Source organism: Pristiophorus japonicus, chromosome 1 (assembly GCF_044704955.1).
Source record: "Pristiophorus japonicus isolate sPriJap1 chromosome 1, sPriJap1.hap1, whole genome shotgun sequence".
Taxonomy (NCBI): Eukaryota; Metazoa; Chordata; class Chondrichthyes; family Pristiophoridae; genus Pristiophorus; species Pristiophorus japonicus.
The window spans coordinates 470,156,051-470,172,353 of NC_091977.1; the positions used below are offsets into that span (position 1 = coordinate 470,156,051).

The 16,303-nt window shown below is 46.3% G+C and overlaps 1 protein-coding gene across 1 annotated transcript in view; it reads left to right on the plus strand.

Annotated features, from left to right (window-relative positions):
- The window catches only part of LOC139268496 (neural-cadherin), a 306,309-nt gene that overhangs the window by 161,201 nt on the left and 128,805 nt on the right, over positions 1-16,303 (plus strand). Inside the window, exon 4 of the mRNA XM_070886774.1 lies at positions 522-726. Coding sequence (XP_070742875.1) covers positions 522-726 — 205 coding nt within the window. The remainder of the gene's footprint in view (positions 1-521; positions 727-16,303) is intronic.

Sequence of the window (16,303 nt, forward strand, 5' to 3'; positions counted from 1 at the left end):
GTTAGTCACATACTAGTACAAACAGAACACTGACCACTTTGACCGTGGCTCTATATAATGTAGAGCTAGTTAGAGACTAGTACAGTCTGAACACTATATAGACTGGTCTCTACTCTATATAATGTAGATCTAGTTCCAAACTAGTACAACCTGAGAACTACACTAAAATGGTGAGATCTATCTGTTCTCTTTCAACTAAGGAATACATTTTAGAGGTTAAAAACCTCAAAATCAGGAATGTTTCTTGATATACTGAAACTTATGGTAGCATTTTTCAGAATAAGTAATACTGGGAATATTAAAAATCCACATGGATTTCCCATAACTATAATTTCTGATAGTAAAATGAGAAAGTAAAAAACAGATTTTCTGATTAATAAGAAAACAATATTCTAGATTTTACATGCTGCTCATTAATTAAATGGACAGTTTGGGGTTTATATTTGATGGTGTATAAAGGAAGTCTGCTAGGCACATATGAGATCTTTGCTATCATTGTTTTTTTGTTTCCTTTTCAACAGAATGACAGCTATAGAAGCCATTTCATTCCAGAGGAGGCCTGTGTCGTACTCCTTGCTGATCAATCCCAGCAGTCTGTTCAGTATAAATCAGGACAATGGGGAGCTGAGCCTGATACACAGCATTGATTATGAAAGTGAACACCACCCCTACCACCTACTGGTGCGGGCACTGGAAGCAGGCACAGGACTCAGCAGTGTCACTGAGGTATGATGGAGGAAGCATCAGTAATTTGAATAATTTGCAACCCCAGTTTACTTAGACATGTGTTCTGCTTTCTCAAATACAACTTTTCAGTATGACACATATAATAATACATATAAAATAATATTGTCATATATCCGAAATGCAGATTGTATATTTATTTTTTGTGAAAAAGTGAATTAAAGGAATTATATTCCTTACATTAAGAGCAGTGCTAATATTTAACAAAAGCAAAGTACTATGGACGCTGGAAATTTGAAACAAAAACAGAAAATGCTGGATATACTCAGCATCTGTGGAGTTGAGAAATAAAATTTCAACGAGGTTTCATCAGAACTGGAAAAAAATTAGAGATGCAACAGGTTTCAAGCAAGTACAGGGCACAAGGGGGGAGGGAAGGAATGATATAAAGGGAATTCTGTGATAGGATGGAAGGCAGGAGAGATTAAATGACAAAAGAGATGATGGTGCAAGTCAAAAAGATAATGGGACAAGTAAAGAAACAAAAGATTCAATTGGAGGAGGTATAAATGGCATAAGCAGAATTATTACCAATAGTCATTGTCTGAAAAAATGGGAGCATTGGTTATGATCTGAAATTGTTGAACTCAGTGTCGAGTCTGGAAGGCTGTGAGGTGCTCTTCCTCGAGCTTCATTAGAACAGTCTATAAGGCCAACGGGGCCAAGAAGAGCCGAGGGCCCAGGGGCAGCACGGGCCTGCCCACGCTGCGATATGTGTGTGCACTAGGTCTGTGCAGCAGAGCAGGTCTCCAGTCGTCCTGGTTAATCCTTGCCACTGGACCAATACCTAGCTCTGTCAAGCCTGTGTGGTGGCTGGTGTGCAACGGTCACCGCATGTTTAAAAAAAAATCCACTCACAGGCATCTTCTACCCCTTCAATTGGAGTCCTTCATTGAAACATCTGTGAACTCATGTGGAAGCAAGTCATCCTCGTTCGAGGGACCGCCTATGATGATGATGATATAAGACCAAGAACAGAGAGGTCAGAGTGGGAGTGGGGCAGAGAATTAAAATTACAGACAACTGGAAGGTCGGTCACACTTATGGACTGAATGGAGATGTACCACAAAACAATCACCCAATCTGCGTTTGGTCTCCCCAATGTAGAGGAGACCACATCATTGCCAGTGAATACAGTATACTAAATTGAAAGAAGTACAAGTAAATCGGTTTCACCTGGAAGGAGTGTTTGGAGCCCTTTACGGTGGGAAAGGAGGTGGGAAAAGAGGCAGGTGTTGCATCCCCTGCGTTTGCATGGGAAGGTGCTGTGGGAAGGGAAGGGCGTGTTAGGGTGATTGAAGAGTGCATTATATTGTCGCAGAGGGAATGATCTCTTTGGAATGCTGAAAGGGGTGGTGAGGGGGAACGGGGTGGAACTAGGTGAACCAGTGGATGTGGTGTATTTGGACTTCCAGAAGGCATTTGACAAGGTGCCACATAAAAGGTTACTGCACAAGATAAAAGTTCACGGGGTTGGGGGTAATATATTAGCATGGATAGAGGATTGGCTAACTAACCAAGAACAGAGAGTCGGGATAAATGGTTCATTCTCTGGTTGGCAACTAGTAACTAGGGGGGTGCCACAGGGATCAGTGCTGGGACCCCAACTATTTACAATCTATATATTAATGACTTGGAAGAGGGGACTGAGTGTAACATAGCCAAGTTTTCTGATGATACAAAGATGGGAGGAAAAGCAATGTGTGAGGAGAATACAAAAAATATGCAAAAGGACATAGACAGGCTAAGTGAGTGGGCAAAAATTTGGCAGATGAGGTATAATGGTGGAAAGTGTGAGGTCATGCACTTTGGCTGAAAAAAATCAAAGAGCAAGTTATTATTGAAATGGAGAAAGATTGCAAAGTGCCGCAATACAGCGGGACCTGGGGGTACTTGTGCATGAAACACAATAGGCTAGTATGCAGATACAGTAAGTGATCAGGAAGGCCAATGGTATCTTGGCCTTTTTGCAAAGGGGATGGAGTATAAAAGCAGGGAAGTCTTGATACAGCTATACAAGGTTTTGGTGAGGTCACATCTGGAAACTGAGTGCAGTTTTGGTTTCCATATTTACGAAAAGATATTCTTGCTTTGGAGGCAGTTCAGAGAAGGTTCACTAGGTTGATTCCGGGGATGAGGGGGTTGACTTATGAGGAAAGGTTGAGTAGGTTGGGCCTCTACTCATTGGAATTCAGAAGAATGGGAGGTGATCTTAACGAAACATATAAGATTATGAGGGGGCTTGACAAGGTGGATGCAGAGAGGATGTTTTCACTGATGGAGGTGACTAAAACTAGAGGGCATGATCTTGGAATAAGGGGCCGCCCATTTAAAACAGAGATGGGGAGAAATTTCCTCTGAGGGTTGTAAATCTGTGGAATTTGCAGCCTCAGAGAGCTGTGGAAGCTGGGACATTGAATACATTTAAGACAGAAATAGACAGTTTCTTAATGATAAAGGGATAATGGGTTATGGGGAGCGCGCAGGGAAGTGGAGCTGAGTCCCTGATCAGTCATGATCTTATTGAATGGTGGAGCAGGCTCGAGGGGCCATATGGCCTACTCCTGTTCTATTTCTTATGTTCTTATGTGTTTGGTGATGGCATCTTGCTGGAGGTAGCAGAAATGGCGGAGGATGATTCGTTGAATGTGAAGGCTGGTGAGGTGGAAAGTGACTACAAGGGGAACCCGATCATGGGAGGGAGGGGAAGGAGGGAGAGCAGGAGCAGGAAATGGGATGGACATGATCGAGGGCACCATCAACCACAGTGGAGGGAAATCCTCGGTTGAGGAAAAAGGAAGACAAATCAGAAGCACTGGTATGGAAGGTGACATCGTTCGAACAGATACAATGGAGATGGGGAAACTGGGAGAATGGAATAGAATCCTTACAGGAAGCAGGGTGGGAGGAAGTGTAGTCCAAGATAGCTGTGGGAGTCGGTCGCCTTATAGTAGATATTGGTTGACAGGAATGGAGATAGAGAAGTCACGGAAGCGAAGGGAAGAATCGGAGATGGACTATGTGAAGGTGAGAGCTAACATTTAAGTTCTGTCCCCAACAAGCTTCCATTTAAATTTAACGCTATATGTCATGTAGTCAACTATCATTGTAACCCATGTATAAGCTGACCTAAGTTGTACACCTTGTCAACATTGAACACAAGGGGGTGAACTTGTGGGAGACACTCCTAACCTGGACTTTCAGGTATAAAAGCGGAAGCTCCACCCACCTTCATCACTTGAGGTCTTGGCAATAAAGGTAACTGGTCACAGAGTGACCTTCTCTCAAGTATGGGCCTCGTGTGCATTTATACTGTATAGTAAGGACATATCATTATCAACGAGAAACTGGGATTTAAATCACGTGAGCATGGCCACTAGCAGCACAGATGAGAGGTACTGTGTTGGTGATGATTGGGACGACTTTATTGAGAGACTACATCAAAGTTTGTCACTAAGGAATGGTTGGGACAGGATTCGGCCAACAAACGCAGGACTCATCTCCTGACGGTTTGTGGATCCAGAACGTGCTCCCTGATGAAGGACCTTCTAGCACCAGAGAAACCGGCAGACAAGACATTCGAAGAGCTCAGTAAGTTGATCATGGAACACCTTAAACCGGCGAGCAGCATGCACATGGCGAGACACCGGTTTTACACACACCGGCAGCGAAAAGGGCAAAGCGTTCTAGACTTCGTGACCGATCTCCGGCGACTGGTGAGCCTATGTAAGTTCCCAGATGCAAGCAGAATGGAGATGCTGCGAGACTTTTTTATGGCGGGCATCGGGCACGCTGGGGTTTTCAGGAAACTGATTGAGACCAAAGACTTGACCTTGGAAGCAGCGGCTCGGATAGCCCAGACATTTATCTCAGGGGAGGAAGAGACCAGAATGATGTAGGACAAAAATCTTGGCTCAAATGTGGCAAACGACCAGGGAGCCAACATTGTTAACGCGGCACACAGTTCTCTAGGCAGACAAGGGCAATCGGACATACCCCAGCATGTAGTCGAACCCAAAGGGGGAATTCAATAGAGACAATGGCTAGCTGAACGGCGATTCATGCCATCGCAATGGACAATGCGGCCAGTAATGGGGCCATCAACACCTGTTAATGGTGCGCTTAAGGACAGTTACAGAGACAGTCAGACGATCGACTGGTAATAGACCTTCTGTTTCCAACAACGGGGCCTCCAGCTCATGCTGGAGGTATGGAGGCAAACACCCAGCCAGAGCTTGCAGGTATCAGCAATACACCTACAGAAACTGCAACGTCAGCGGTCACTTGGCGCATATGTGCAGGAAGCCTGCAGCCAGGTTGATGTACGAGGAGGACGGGCCCGATGTAAGCCCGACGAGGCCAAATGAATACTGGGGGAAATCGCTGGAAGCTGATGTTCAGTGAGTTCATGTGGAGCACATATACAGTTCATATAGCAGGACGCCACCGATAATAATGAAAGTGCACCTCAATGGCATCCCAGTATTAATGGAGCTAGACACCGGGGGGTCAGCCAGTCCCTGATGAGTATCAAACAGTTCGAAAGTTTGTGGGCATCCAAGGCCAGGAGGCCAAAATTATTGCCAATTGACGCACAGCTACGGACATATACAAAGGAGATCATGCCGGTGCTAGGCAGCACCACGGTAGTCATGACCCACAAAGATTCGGAGAACAGGTTGCCACTCTGGATTGTCCCGGGGGACGGTCCCGCACTACTGGGGAGGAGTTGGCTTGCTGTCATGAACTGGACGATGTCAATGCAATTTCTTCTGTGGAGCGAGTATCATGCTCACAGGTCCTGGACAAATTTGACTCATTATTTCAACCCAGCATCGGCACTTTCATGGGAGCCAAGATAATGATTCACATAAACCCGGACGCCAGGCCAGTACACCACAAGGCCAGATGCAGGAAAAGATAGAATGCAAATTGGACCGCCTGCTAAGGGAAGGCATCAATCTCGCCAGTCGAATTCAGTGATTGGGCGAGCCCGATCGTGCCGGTGCTCAAGGCGGATGGGTCAGTCAGGATATGATTACAAGGCCACCATCAATCGGGTGTCACTCCAAGACCAGTGCCCGCTACCGAGAACGGAGGACCTCTTTGTGACGCTTTCCGGTGGCAAACATTTTTCAAAATTGGACCTGATCTCAGCTTACATGACCCAGGAACTGGCGAGTGAGTCGAAGAAGCTGACCACCATCACGACACACAAGGGGTTGTTTGAGTATAACAGATGTCTGTTCGGGATTGTTCAGCCGCCGCGATCGTTCAGTGAAATATGGAAAGCCTCCTCAAGTTGATTCCAAGGACGGTGGTTTTTCAACATCCTCATCACGGGTCGCGATACTGAAGAACACCTACACAACCTGGAGGAGGTGCTACGCAGACTGGACTGGGTAGGGCTGCGACTGGAAAAGGCGAAGTGTGTCTTCTTGGCTCCAGAGGTAGAATTCCTGGGGAGGAGGGTAGCAACAGACGGGATCAGACCTACTGCATCGAAAATGGAAGCGATCCAGAGAGCACCCAGACCCCAAAACACGACGGAGCTGCGTTCGTTCCTGGGGCTCCTGAACTATTTTGGTAACTTTCTTCCCAAATTGAGCACGCTGTTAGAGCCGCTACACGTGCTCCTACGCAAAGGTCGCGATTGGGTCTGGGGGGACAGCCAGGGAAGGGCTTTTGATAGAGCACACAATTTGTTATGCTCCAACAAACTGTTAACGTTGTATGACCCGTGTAAGAAACTTGTTTTAACATGTGATGCATCGTCCTATGGGATCGGGTATGTGTTGCAGCATGTGAATGCTAATGGTCAGTTACAGCCGGTAGCTTATGCCTCCAGAAGTCTGTCCCAGGCAGAAAGGGGCTATGGGATGGTAGAAAAGGAAGCGCTAGCATGTGTATATGCAGTAAAAAAAAAAATGCGCCAGTACCTGTTTGGCAGGAAATTTGAGCTGAAGAAGACAAACCCCTAACGTCCCTTTTGGCCAACAACAAGGCCATAAATACGAATGCATCGGCCCGCATACAGAGGTGGGCACTCACGTTAGCCGCCTATGACTACACAATTCGGCACAGACTGGGCACTGAAAACTGCACCAATGCATTCAGCACGCTCCCACTAGCCACCACTGAGGGGCAACTGAGCATGCTGCTGAGATGGTCATGGCTGTTGAAGCTTTCAAAAGCAAAGGCTCACCTGTGACAGCCCGTCAGATTAAAGTCTGGACAAATAAAGACTCGCTACTGTCTTTAGTTAAGAAATGTGTCCTGAATGGGGACTGGGCAGCCACGTACGGGCCATGCCCTGAGGAATTTAAACCATTTCATAGGCGCAAGGATGAACTCTCGATTCAGGCCGATTGCCTGCTGTGGGGAAACCGAGTAGTCATGCCCCAGATGGGCAGAGAGGTGTTTATCAGAGAACTTCACAATGAGTACCCGGGCATTGTCATGATGAAGGCAATTGCCAGGTCACACGTTTGGTGGCCAGGGATAGATGCAGATCTGGAACTCTGTGTTCGCAGGTGCAACACGTGTGCTCAGCTGGGCAATGCACCCAGGGAAGCCCCCCCTTAGCCCATGGTCCTGGCCTGCCAAGACAAGGTCACGCATACATGTGGACTACGCAAGTCCTTTCATGGGAAAAATGTTTTTGGTTGTAGTAGACACCTACTCCAAATGGATTGATTGTGCCATTTTTAATTCAAGCACATCCTCTGCCATGGTAGAAGGTCTACGGGCAATGTTCGCTGCCCATGGTCTACCGGATGTCTTGGTCAGCGACAATGGCCCATGCTTCACAACACTGAATTCCAGGACTTCATGGCAGGCAATGGAATCAACCATGTCAGAACGGCACCGTTCAAGCCGGCCTCAAATGGCCAGGTGGAACGAGCAGTTCAGATAATCAAACAGGGGATGCTCAGAAACCAAGTGGATTCCCTACAAAGCCGCTTATCACTCTTCCTGTTGGCCAATAGATCCCGACCACACTCGCTCACAGGGGTTCCACCCGCAGAGCTGCTAATGAAAAGGATGCTCAAAACCAGGTTATCCCTTATACACACTACTATGAAAGAAATTGTTAAGAGCAGGCGTCCGTCACAATGTGACTACCATGACAGGAATGCGAGGATGAGATGTATTGATGTCAATTACCCTGTTTTTGTCCTTAATTACGCTGCAGGGCCGAAATGGCTTGCAGGCACTGTGATTGCCAAAGAGGGGAATAGGGTTTTGGTAGTGATACGTCCTTACTATACAGTATAAATGCACACGAGGCCCATGCTTGAGAGAAGGTCAGTCTGTGACCTGTCCTTTATTCCATAGCACTCAAGTGATGGAAGTGGGTGGAGCTTCCCCTTTTATATCTGAAGGTCCAGGTTAGGAGTGTCTCCCACAAGTTCACCGCCTAGTGGTCATTGTTCTCACAGTGTACAACTTAGGTCAGATTATACATGGGTTACAATGCTGGTTGAATACATGACATCACCTTGACCCCCCCCCCCCCCCCCAAAGTCTTATTGGGATCACAGGTTGAGTCTCTCTGGTGGTTTACACTCTCTTGTAGAATGCCTCAGCTGGGGCTCTGGTTGTTGGGCGCTGGCCTGAGTGTCTGCTGTTTGTGGTGCCTCAGGCCTAGTGACTGGGCTCTCCCTTTGGTTCCTGTGTTCGGTCACCTGTGGAGGAGTGAACTCTATATCGTGTTCTTCCTCTGCTTCTTCTATGGGGTTGCTGAACCTCCTTTTTGTTTGATCCACATGTTTGCGGCAGATTTGTCCATTGTTAGGTTTAACTACCAGAATCCTATTTCCCTCTTTGGCAATCACAGTGCCTGTGAGCCATTTGGGCCCTGCAGCGTAGTTGAGGAAAAAAACAGGGTCATTTACATCAATACATCGCGCCTCGCATTCCTGTCATGGTAGTCATATTATGACTGGCGCCTGCTCTCGACAATTTCTTTCATGGTGGGGTGTATAAAGGATAGCCGGGTTTTGAGCGTCTTTTTCATTAGCAGCTCTGCGGGTGGAACCTCTGTGAGCGAGTGTGGTCGAGATCTATTGGCCAACAGGAGGCGTGATAAACGGCTTTGTAGGGAACCCCCTTGGATTCTGAGCATCCCCTGTTTGATTATCTGCACTGCTCATTCTGCCTGGCCGTTTGAGGCCGGCTTGAACGGTGCCGTTCTGACATGGTTGATTCCATTGCCTGCCATGAAGTCCTGGAATTCAGTGCTTGTGAAGCACGGGCCATTGTCACTGACCAAGATGTCCGGTAGACCGTTGGCGGCGAACATTGCCCATAGACTTTCTAGCGTGGTAGAGGATGTGCTTGAATTTAAAATGTCACACTCGATCCATTTGGAGTAGGCGTCTACTACAACCAAAAACATTTTTCCCATGAAAGGACCTGCGTAGTCCACATGGATGCGTGACCAAGGCTTGGCGGGACATGGCCAGGGGCTAAGGGAGGCTTCCCTGGGTGCATTGCCCAGCTGGGCACACGTGTTGCATCTGCGAACACAAAGTTCCAGATCTGCGTCTATCCCTGGCCACTAAACGTGTGACCTGGCAACTGCCTTCATCATGACAATGCCCGGGTGCTCATTGTGGAGTTCTCTGATGAACACCTCTCTGCCCATCTGGGGCATGACTACGCGGTTTCCCCACAGTAGGCAATCAGCCTGAATCGAGAGTTCTTCCCTGCGCGTGTGAAATGGTTTAAATTCCTCAGGGCCTGTACGTGGCTGCCCAGTCCCCATTCAGGACACATTTCTTGAATAGAGACAATAGCGGGTCTCTATTTGTCCAGACTTTAATCTGACGGCCTGTCATGGGTGAGCCTTCGCTTCCGAAAGCTTCAACAGCCATGACCATCTCAGCAGCATGCTCGGTAGCCCCCTCAGTGGTGGCTAGTGGGAGCCTGCTGAGTGCATCGGCGCAGTTTTCAGTGCCCGGTCTGTGCCGAATTGTGTAGTCATAGGTGGCTAACGTGAGTGCCCACCTCTGTATGCGGGCCGATGCGTTTGCATTTATGGCCTTGTTGTCGGCCAAAAGGGACGTTAGGGTTTTGTGATCTGTCTCCAGTTCAAATTTCCTGCCAAACAGGTACTGGTGCATTTTCTTTACCGCATATACACATGTGAGCGCCTCCTTTTCTACCATCCCGTAGCCCCTTTCTGCCTGGGACAGACTTCTGGAGGCATAAGCTACCGGCTGTAACTGACCCTTGGCATTGACATGCTGCAACACACACCCGACACTATAGGACAACGCATCGCACGTTAACACAAGTTTCTTACATGGATCATATAGCGTTAACAGATTGTTGGAACATAACAAATTGCGTGCTCTATTAAAAGCCCTTTCTTGGCTGTCCCCCCAGACCCATTCACGACCTGTGCATAGGAGCACGTGTAGTGGCTCTAGCAGCGTGCTCAATTTGGGAAGAAAGTTACCAAAATAGTTCAGGAGCCCCAGGAACGAACGCAGCTCCGTCATGTTACGGGGTCTGGGTGCTCTCTGGATCGCTTCCGTCTTGGACGCAGTAGGGCTGATCCCGTCTGCTGCTACCCTCATCCCCAGGAATTCTAGCTCTGGAGGTAGGAAGACGCAATTCGCCTTTTCCAGTCGCAGCCCTACCCGGTCCAGTCTGCGTAGCACCTCCTCCAGGTTGTGGAGGTGTTCTTCAGTATCGTAACCCGTGATGAGGATGTCGTCCTGAAAAACCACCGTCCCTGGAATCGACTTGAGGAGGCTTTCCATATTTCGTTGGAAGTTCGCGGTAGCCGAGCGAATCCCAAACGGACATCTGTTGTACTCAAACAACCCCTTGTGTGTCATGATGGTGGTCAGCTTCTTCGACTCACTTGCCAGCTCCTGGGTCATGTAAGCTGAGGTCAGGTCCAATTTTGAAAAAAGTTTGCCACCGGATAGCGTCGCAAAGAGGTCCTCCGCTCTCGGTAGTGGGTACTGGTCTTGGAGTGACACCCGATTGATGGTGGCCTTGTAATCACCACATATCCTGACCGACTCATCCGCCTTGAGCACCGGCACAATCTGGCTTGCCCAGTCACTGAATTCGACTGGCGAGATGATGCCTTCCCTCAGCAGGCGGTCCAATTCACCTTCTATCTTTTCCCGCATCATGTACGGCACGCTCTGGCCTTGTGGTGCACTGGCCTGGCGTCCGGGTTTATGTGAATCACTACCTTGGCCCCCATGAAAGTGCCAATGCTGGGTTGAAATAATGAGTCAAATTTGTCCAGGATCTGTGAACATGATACTCGCTCCACAGAGGAAATTGCATTGACATCGCCCCATTTCCAGTTCATGACAGCAAGTCAACTCCTCCCCAGTAGTGCGGGACCGTCCCCCGGGACAACCCAGAGTGGCAACCTGTTCTCTAAATCTTTGTGGGTCATGACTGCCGTGGCGCTGCCTAGCACCGGAACGATCTCCTTTGTGTATGTCCGTAGCTGTGCGTCAATCGGCGATAATTTTGGCCTCCTGGCCTTAGACGCCACAACTTTTTGAACTGTTTGATACCCATCAGGGACTGGCTGGTCCCCGTGTCTAGCTCCATTGATACTGGGATGCCATTGAGGAGCACTTTCATCATTATTGGTGGCGTCCTGGTGTATGAACTGTATACGTGCTCCACATGAACTCGCTGAACTTCAGCTTCCAGCGATTTCCCCCAACGTTCATTTCTACAATTTCTGCAGGTATTTTGCTCATTTCTGCAAACTCCGGCTGAATGTATGCCTCCACACCTCCAACATGAGCTGCTGTTGGAAACAAAAGGTCCCTTGCCAGTCGATCGTCCCTGACTGCCCCTGTGATTGTCCTTGAGTGCGCCATTAACAGGTGTTGATGACCCCATTACTGGCCGCATTGTCCCTTGCAATGGTGTGAATCACCATTCAGCTTGCCATTGTCTCTGTTGAACTCCCCCTCTGGGTTCGACTACATGTTGGGGCATGCCCGATTGCCCTTGTTTGCCTGGAGAACTGTGTGCTGCGTTAACAATGTTGAATCTCTGTCCCAACCATTCCTTAACACAGTACCTCTCGTCTGTTCTGCTAGTGGCCATGCTCGCGTGGTTTAAATCCCAGTTTCTCGTCGCCATTGATACGTCCTTACTATACAGTATACATGCACACGCTTGAGAAAAGGTCAGTCTGTGACCTCTCCTTTATTCTATCAGCACTCAAGTGATGGAAGTGGGTGGAGCTTCCCCTTTTATATCTGAAGGTCCAGGTTAGAAGTGTCTCCCACAAGTCCACCACCTAGTGGTCGTTGTTCTCACAGTGTACAACTTAGATCAGATTATACATGGGTTACAATGCTGGTTGAATACATGACAGGTAGTTAAATTTACCAATGGACAAATCTGCCGCAAACACGTGGATCAAACTAAAAAGAGGTTCAGCAACCCCATAGAAGAAGCAGAGGAAGAACACGCCGTAGAGTTTACTCCATCACAGGTGACCGGACACCGGAACCAAGTGGAGGAGAGCCCAGTCACTGTGGGCAGTCCGGACAAGCCTGAGGCACCGCAAACAGCAGACACTCAGGTCAGCGCCCAACAACCGGAGCCCCAACTCAGGCGCTCTACAAGGGAGCGTAAACCACCAGAGAGACTTAACCTGTGATCCCAATAAGACTTTGGGGGGAGGTGATGTCATGTATTCAACTATCATTGTAACCCATGTATAAGCTGACCTAACTTGTACACCTTGAGAACATTGACCACAAGAGGGTGAACTTGTGGGAGACACTCCTAACCTGGACTTTCAGGTATAATAGAGGAAGCTCCACCTACCTTTATCACTTGAGATCTTGGTAATAAAGGTAACTGGTCACAGAGTGACCTTCTCTCAAGTATGGGCCTCGTGTGCATTTATACTGTATATAGGAAGGACAAAGCACTATATAATTGTACTAATGCCATATTCCTATATCTCCCTATGCCTCTCACCATACTTCGGGCAAAAGAGTATGCAGATTACTGGGCAAGCAATTCCCTCCCTTATTAAAGCTACTATGAAACCCTTCACCAGGAGAAGAAAAGCTCTGGGTAACTCTCCCCAGTCTTCCTGTTCTTTCCAAAGCAGATCTAGAACTCAATACGTGAAGGAATGTGACGATGAGTCCAGAGCAAATACTATTGCTGTGGGAACACGAGAGCTTAAGATAAGAGCAGATCTTTTTTTTTTAAATGGGATCAAAATCTGTGTGGAATTTACAGCAACATTCTGTTGCCTTTCTTTAACTTTTTTTACATAAAGTTTGTGGCAGGAATGCATTTCTCTGCCTTCCTGTTTTTAAATCGAGATAATGGCTGAAAACAATGACTATTTACAATCAATAGTTTGTGAGGAACGGACAGCCACATTTAAGCAGTTTCTGCAGAAGGGTGTTGTAAATTGTCCAAGCAACACACAAGTGAAGCCTCTGATAAGACTTTATAAGAGGAATCACCCTAGATCTGATGTAAGCCTACTCTCAAGCTGTTGTGAAACTGATTAATAAACTCACTTTCTTCCAATATTGATACCATCTGTGCAATCCACACATGAAAGTGCCAGTAATCCTGTAGTGAAATACTCTAGCACTTGAAGAATGGACTAAATGGATTGCTGAGACTTCCTGAGCCGATTTTAATGAAATTATTTGTCAATGAGGCTGGAATTTTTTTTGTGTTCTGACTGATTTTGATTAAAGCTCTTCTCCTGTGTGAGAAATTTGAATCCATGGATAAAAAAGTAAAAAGCAAAATGAACTCCGGACATAATCGTATTTTATCCGACCTTGTAGATTTTTTTTTAGCCTCTGGTCCATGTTTCCCACAGCAATGCACCTCCAATCAAGAGTTTGGCAGTTCGGTCAGCAATTTGTGGTAAAAATAAAAGTTGATTTTTATTATTCACAGACCTATTTTTGCCGATGTTACGTGAACTAAGAGGTGTGTATTTTTAACGCTCAAGAAATCGTTCAGGGTTCATACGTTAGGCTGCCCAGAAACAAATAGTAGGTGCACTTGTTTAGGAGGCGGCTGGTCATCTGACTAAATTCTCTATCCTGTCTCCTCTTCCTCTAGAGCATCTGTCATTAACAAGACATAAGGGTAGACTTGGCCCATTTCACCATTCAAAATTAACAGCTAATTTGAATGGCCAGAGGACATTCTGGAACAAAGCAAGGGGTTAAAAGTTAGCTGAGCAGGATGTTTGAACCATGCATGGAAATATCCATTTCTAATTATGTTCTTCTTAGATATACACGCAATAGTTTTTGATCGAAAAACATTTTTAAAATCTGAATTATTCAACAGAAATGATTTAAGTTTTTTATTAACACCTCACATTGATTGCAATATATGTCTGTAAGATTGGATAACATACAGTCTGCAGTGCGCTTTCATATTATATAGGATCTGCCATAACTTCTCCGGAGGTGCAGTGGAATCTATGTTTATGCGTAATCAGAGTTTTCACCGCACTTCCAGCCAACCTGTGGCTCTGAGCAATTTGCCAGCCACTGACAAGGGCACATGAGAGTTGATTTTGAATTGAGAGCAATATTCGTCATGAACGCAGTAAGGCATTAAGCTGGTATTCGTTTATCTACTATTTTAACGAACATCTTAGTTAAAACAGTGGACAGAGGAATTTCATGCAAGCATTGTAATGTGTTGGTTTTACTAATATTGAACAGCATGATTTTCTCTTGCTGCCTTCTCTGCTGAGGCTGGGGTACAGTTCCATAGGCAATGGGTAATCCTCCACTACCTCAACCAATTAGCCATTCTTCCTCTTGAGCATGGCCAATAAGTGAGTGCATAAACAGTATTTCACTGGGGCAGCACAGCTAATCTTGAGCTCACCTAGGCGGGAATTTGAAATGCCTGCATTTGATAATTTTACTAATAAAGTTGGTGTAAGTATTAAAGCAAGGAAAAACCAGTGTCACACCAACGTTTTTGCTAAAATTAACAAGATTGTTTCACCATCCTAGTGTCGACATATATGTTCTTATGACAGGAGCACTGAATTGTCATTAAGAGCAGGGGTTGTCTGATTTTTCTTTTCTGTAGCTTAAAGGCAATTGTAGCAGCCCTGCTACCCTCCAGGCTGAGACAGGCGAATTCATGACAGATCAGAGATTGAACCTGGTTTAGTGCTACACTATGCAGTGCATTTATCCACTGAACAATCAGCATGGGGCTCCAAAACTGTAACATTTCAAAAATGTTCAAAATGTGCCCTTGTGTCACACCTCAGCCACTTTGACTGAATCATTACCCCCAATATTTACAGTGAGGCAGGGGAGGCCAAAAGCAGCCGAATGTTGTGGCAGGACTTCATTATAAATTTTTAATTCCGTTTCCCACCTGGCATTTGGCCAAATGGACGGGCTGGCCAGCTGCTGAGTGGTAAGACCAGCGGCAGGAGGCCGCAGCCAGGGACCCTTGCGGAAGGTTACTGGCAATTAGGAGGAGGGCAGACTGCAGATCAGGGCAAGAGTGGGCTGATAGCATCTGCAGCTGTTTTACAGAGCCAGGAGGAGCACTCCATTTCTTTCTGACTCCAAAGAAAGTGAAATTTTGAAAATTTTGAAGTCTTTATTTTGAGCGTCCTCCTGCGGCCACTTTAAGGACCGCTGGTTAGTCTTCCCAAGCCCCGGAAATACTACTTGGAGCTTGCGCCGTACAATCTACTGACCAGAGCAAATGATTTCAGTAATCCAAGTTTGAAATGGGTGCATAAGCCTCATTTCAATATTGAAGTTTGTGCTCATTTCAGGCGTCCACTACAGCTGCCTAAAAAAAGGCCCCAACCAATGTGCCCGTGGCCCAAATGCTCATTTAGATTGGATGTGGGCTTCTATCCTGCTGAATTGGTTATCATTGCACTTGTTTCAGGCCAATAAAATTAGCACAACAATTATTAATTTCGGCCATTTTCCCTGGACTTCATATCATAAGTGCAACTGGATAAAAATGGATCTGTTGTACTAAATATTAATTATAGATACAATTCCACCATTTGGAATTCCTATTGGGAAACAGTGCTAGCAAGTGAAAAGTACTCCTTCCTGGGATGTGCTTCCAGCGAATGACGTTCGCTATTGGGAATGCTGGATCATCCATTATGTGTTAGCATTAACACTGTGTTCATCTAAATCACATAACATAATATCACATAGATTCCTGTTTCAATTCATTTTCATACATACAAAATGTTGCACAGTATCTGAAAGATCCACGGTTTACTGTTATCCCTAACCAACAATGTTATAAACAGCAATACCCAGTACATGATTCTTTACTGATAATATAAATTTTCTAATATGCTGGATTGCCAGCTTTCCTATTATTTTTCTCATTCCTCTGACTGTATCCAGACTGAAAATCTGGTGAGAGGACAGTGCTCTGTTAACCAGAGTTTTGCATTTTCATTGCTGATATGTTACTCAAAGTGATGTTGCTGGAGAAAATTGTTTATGGTCATTTTTTCAGGTTAACTGATGTCCATTTTACCTCT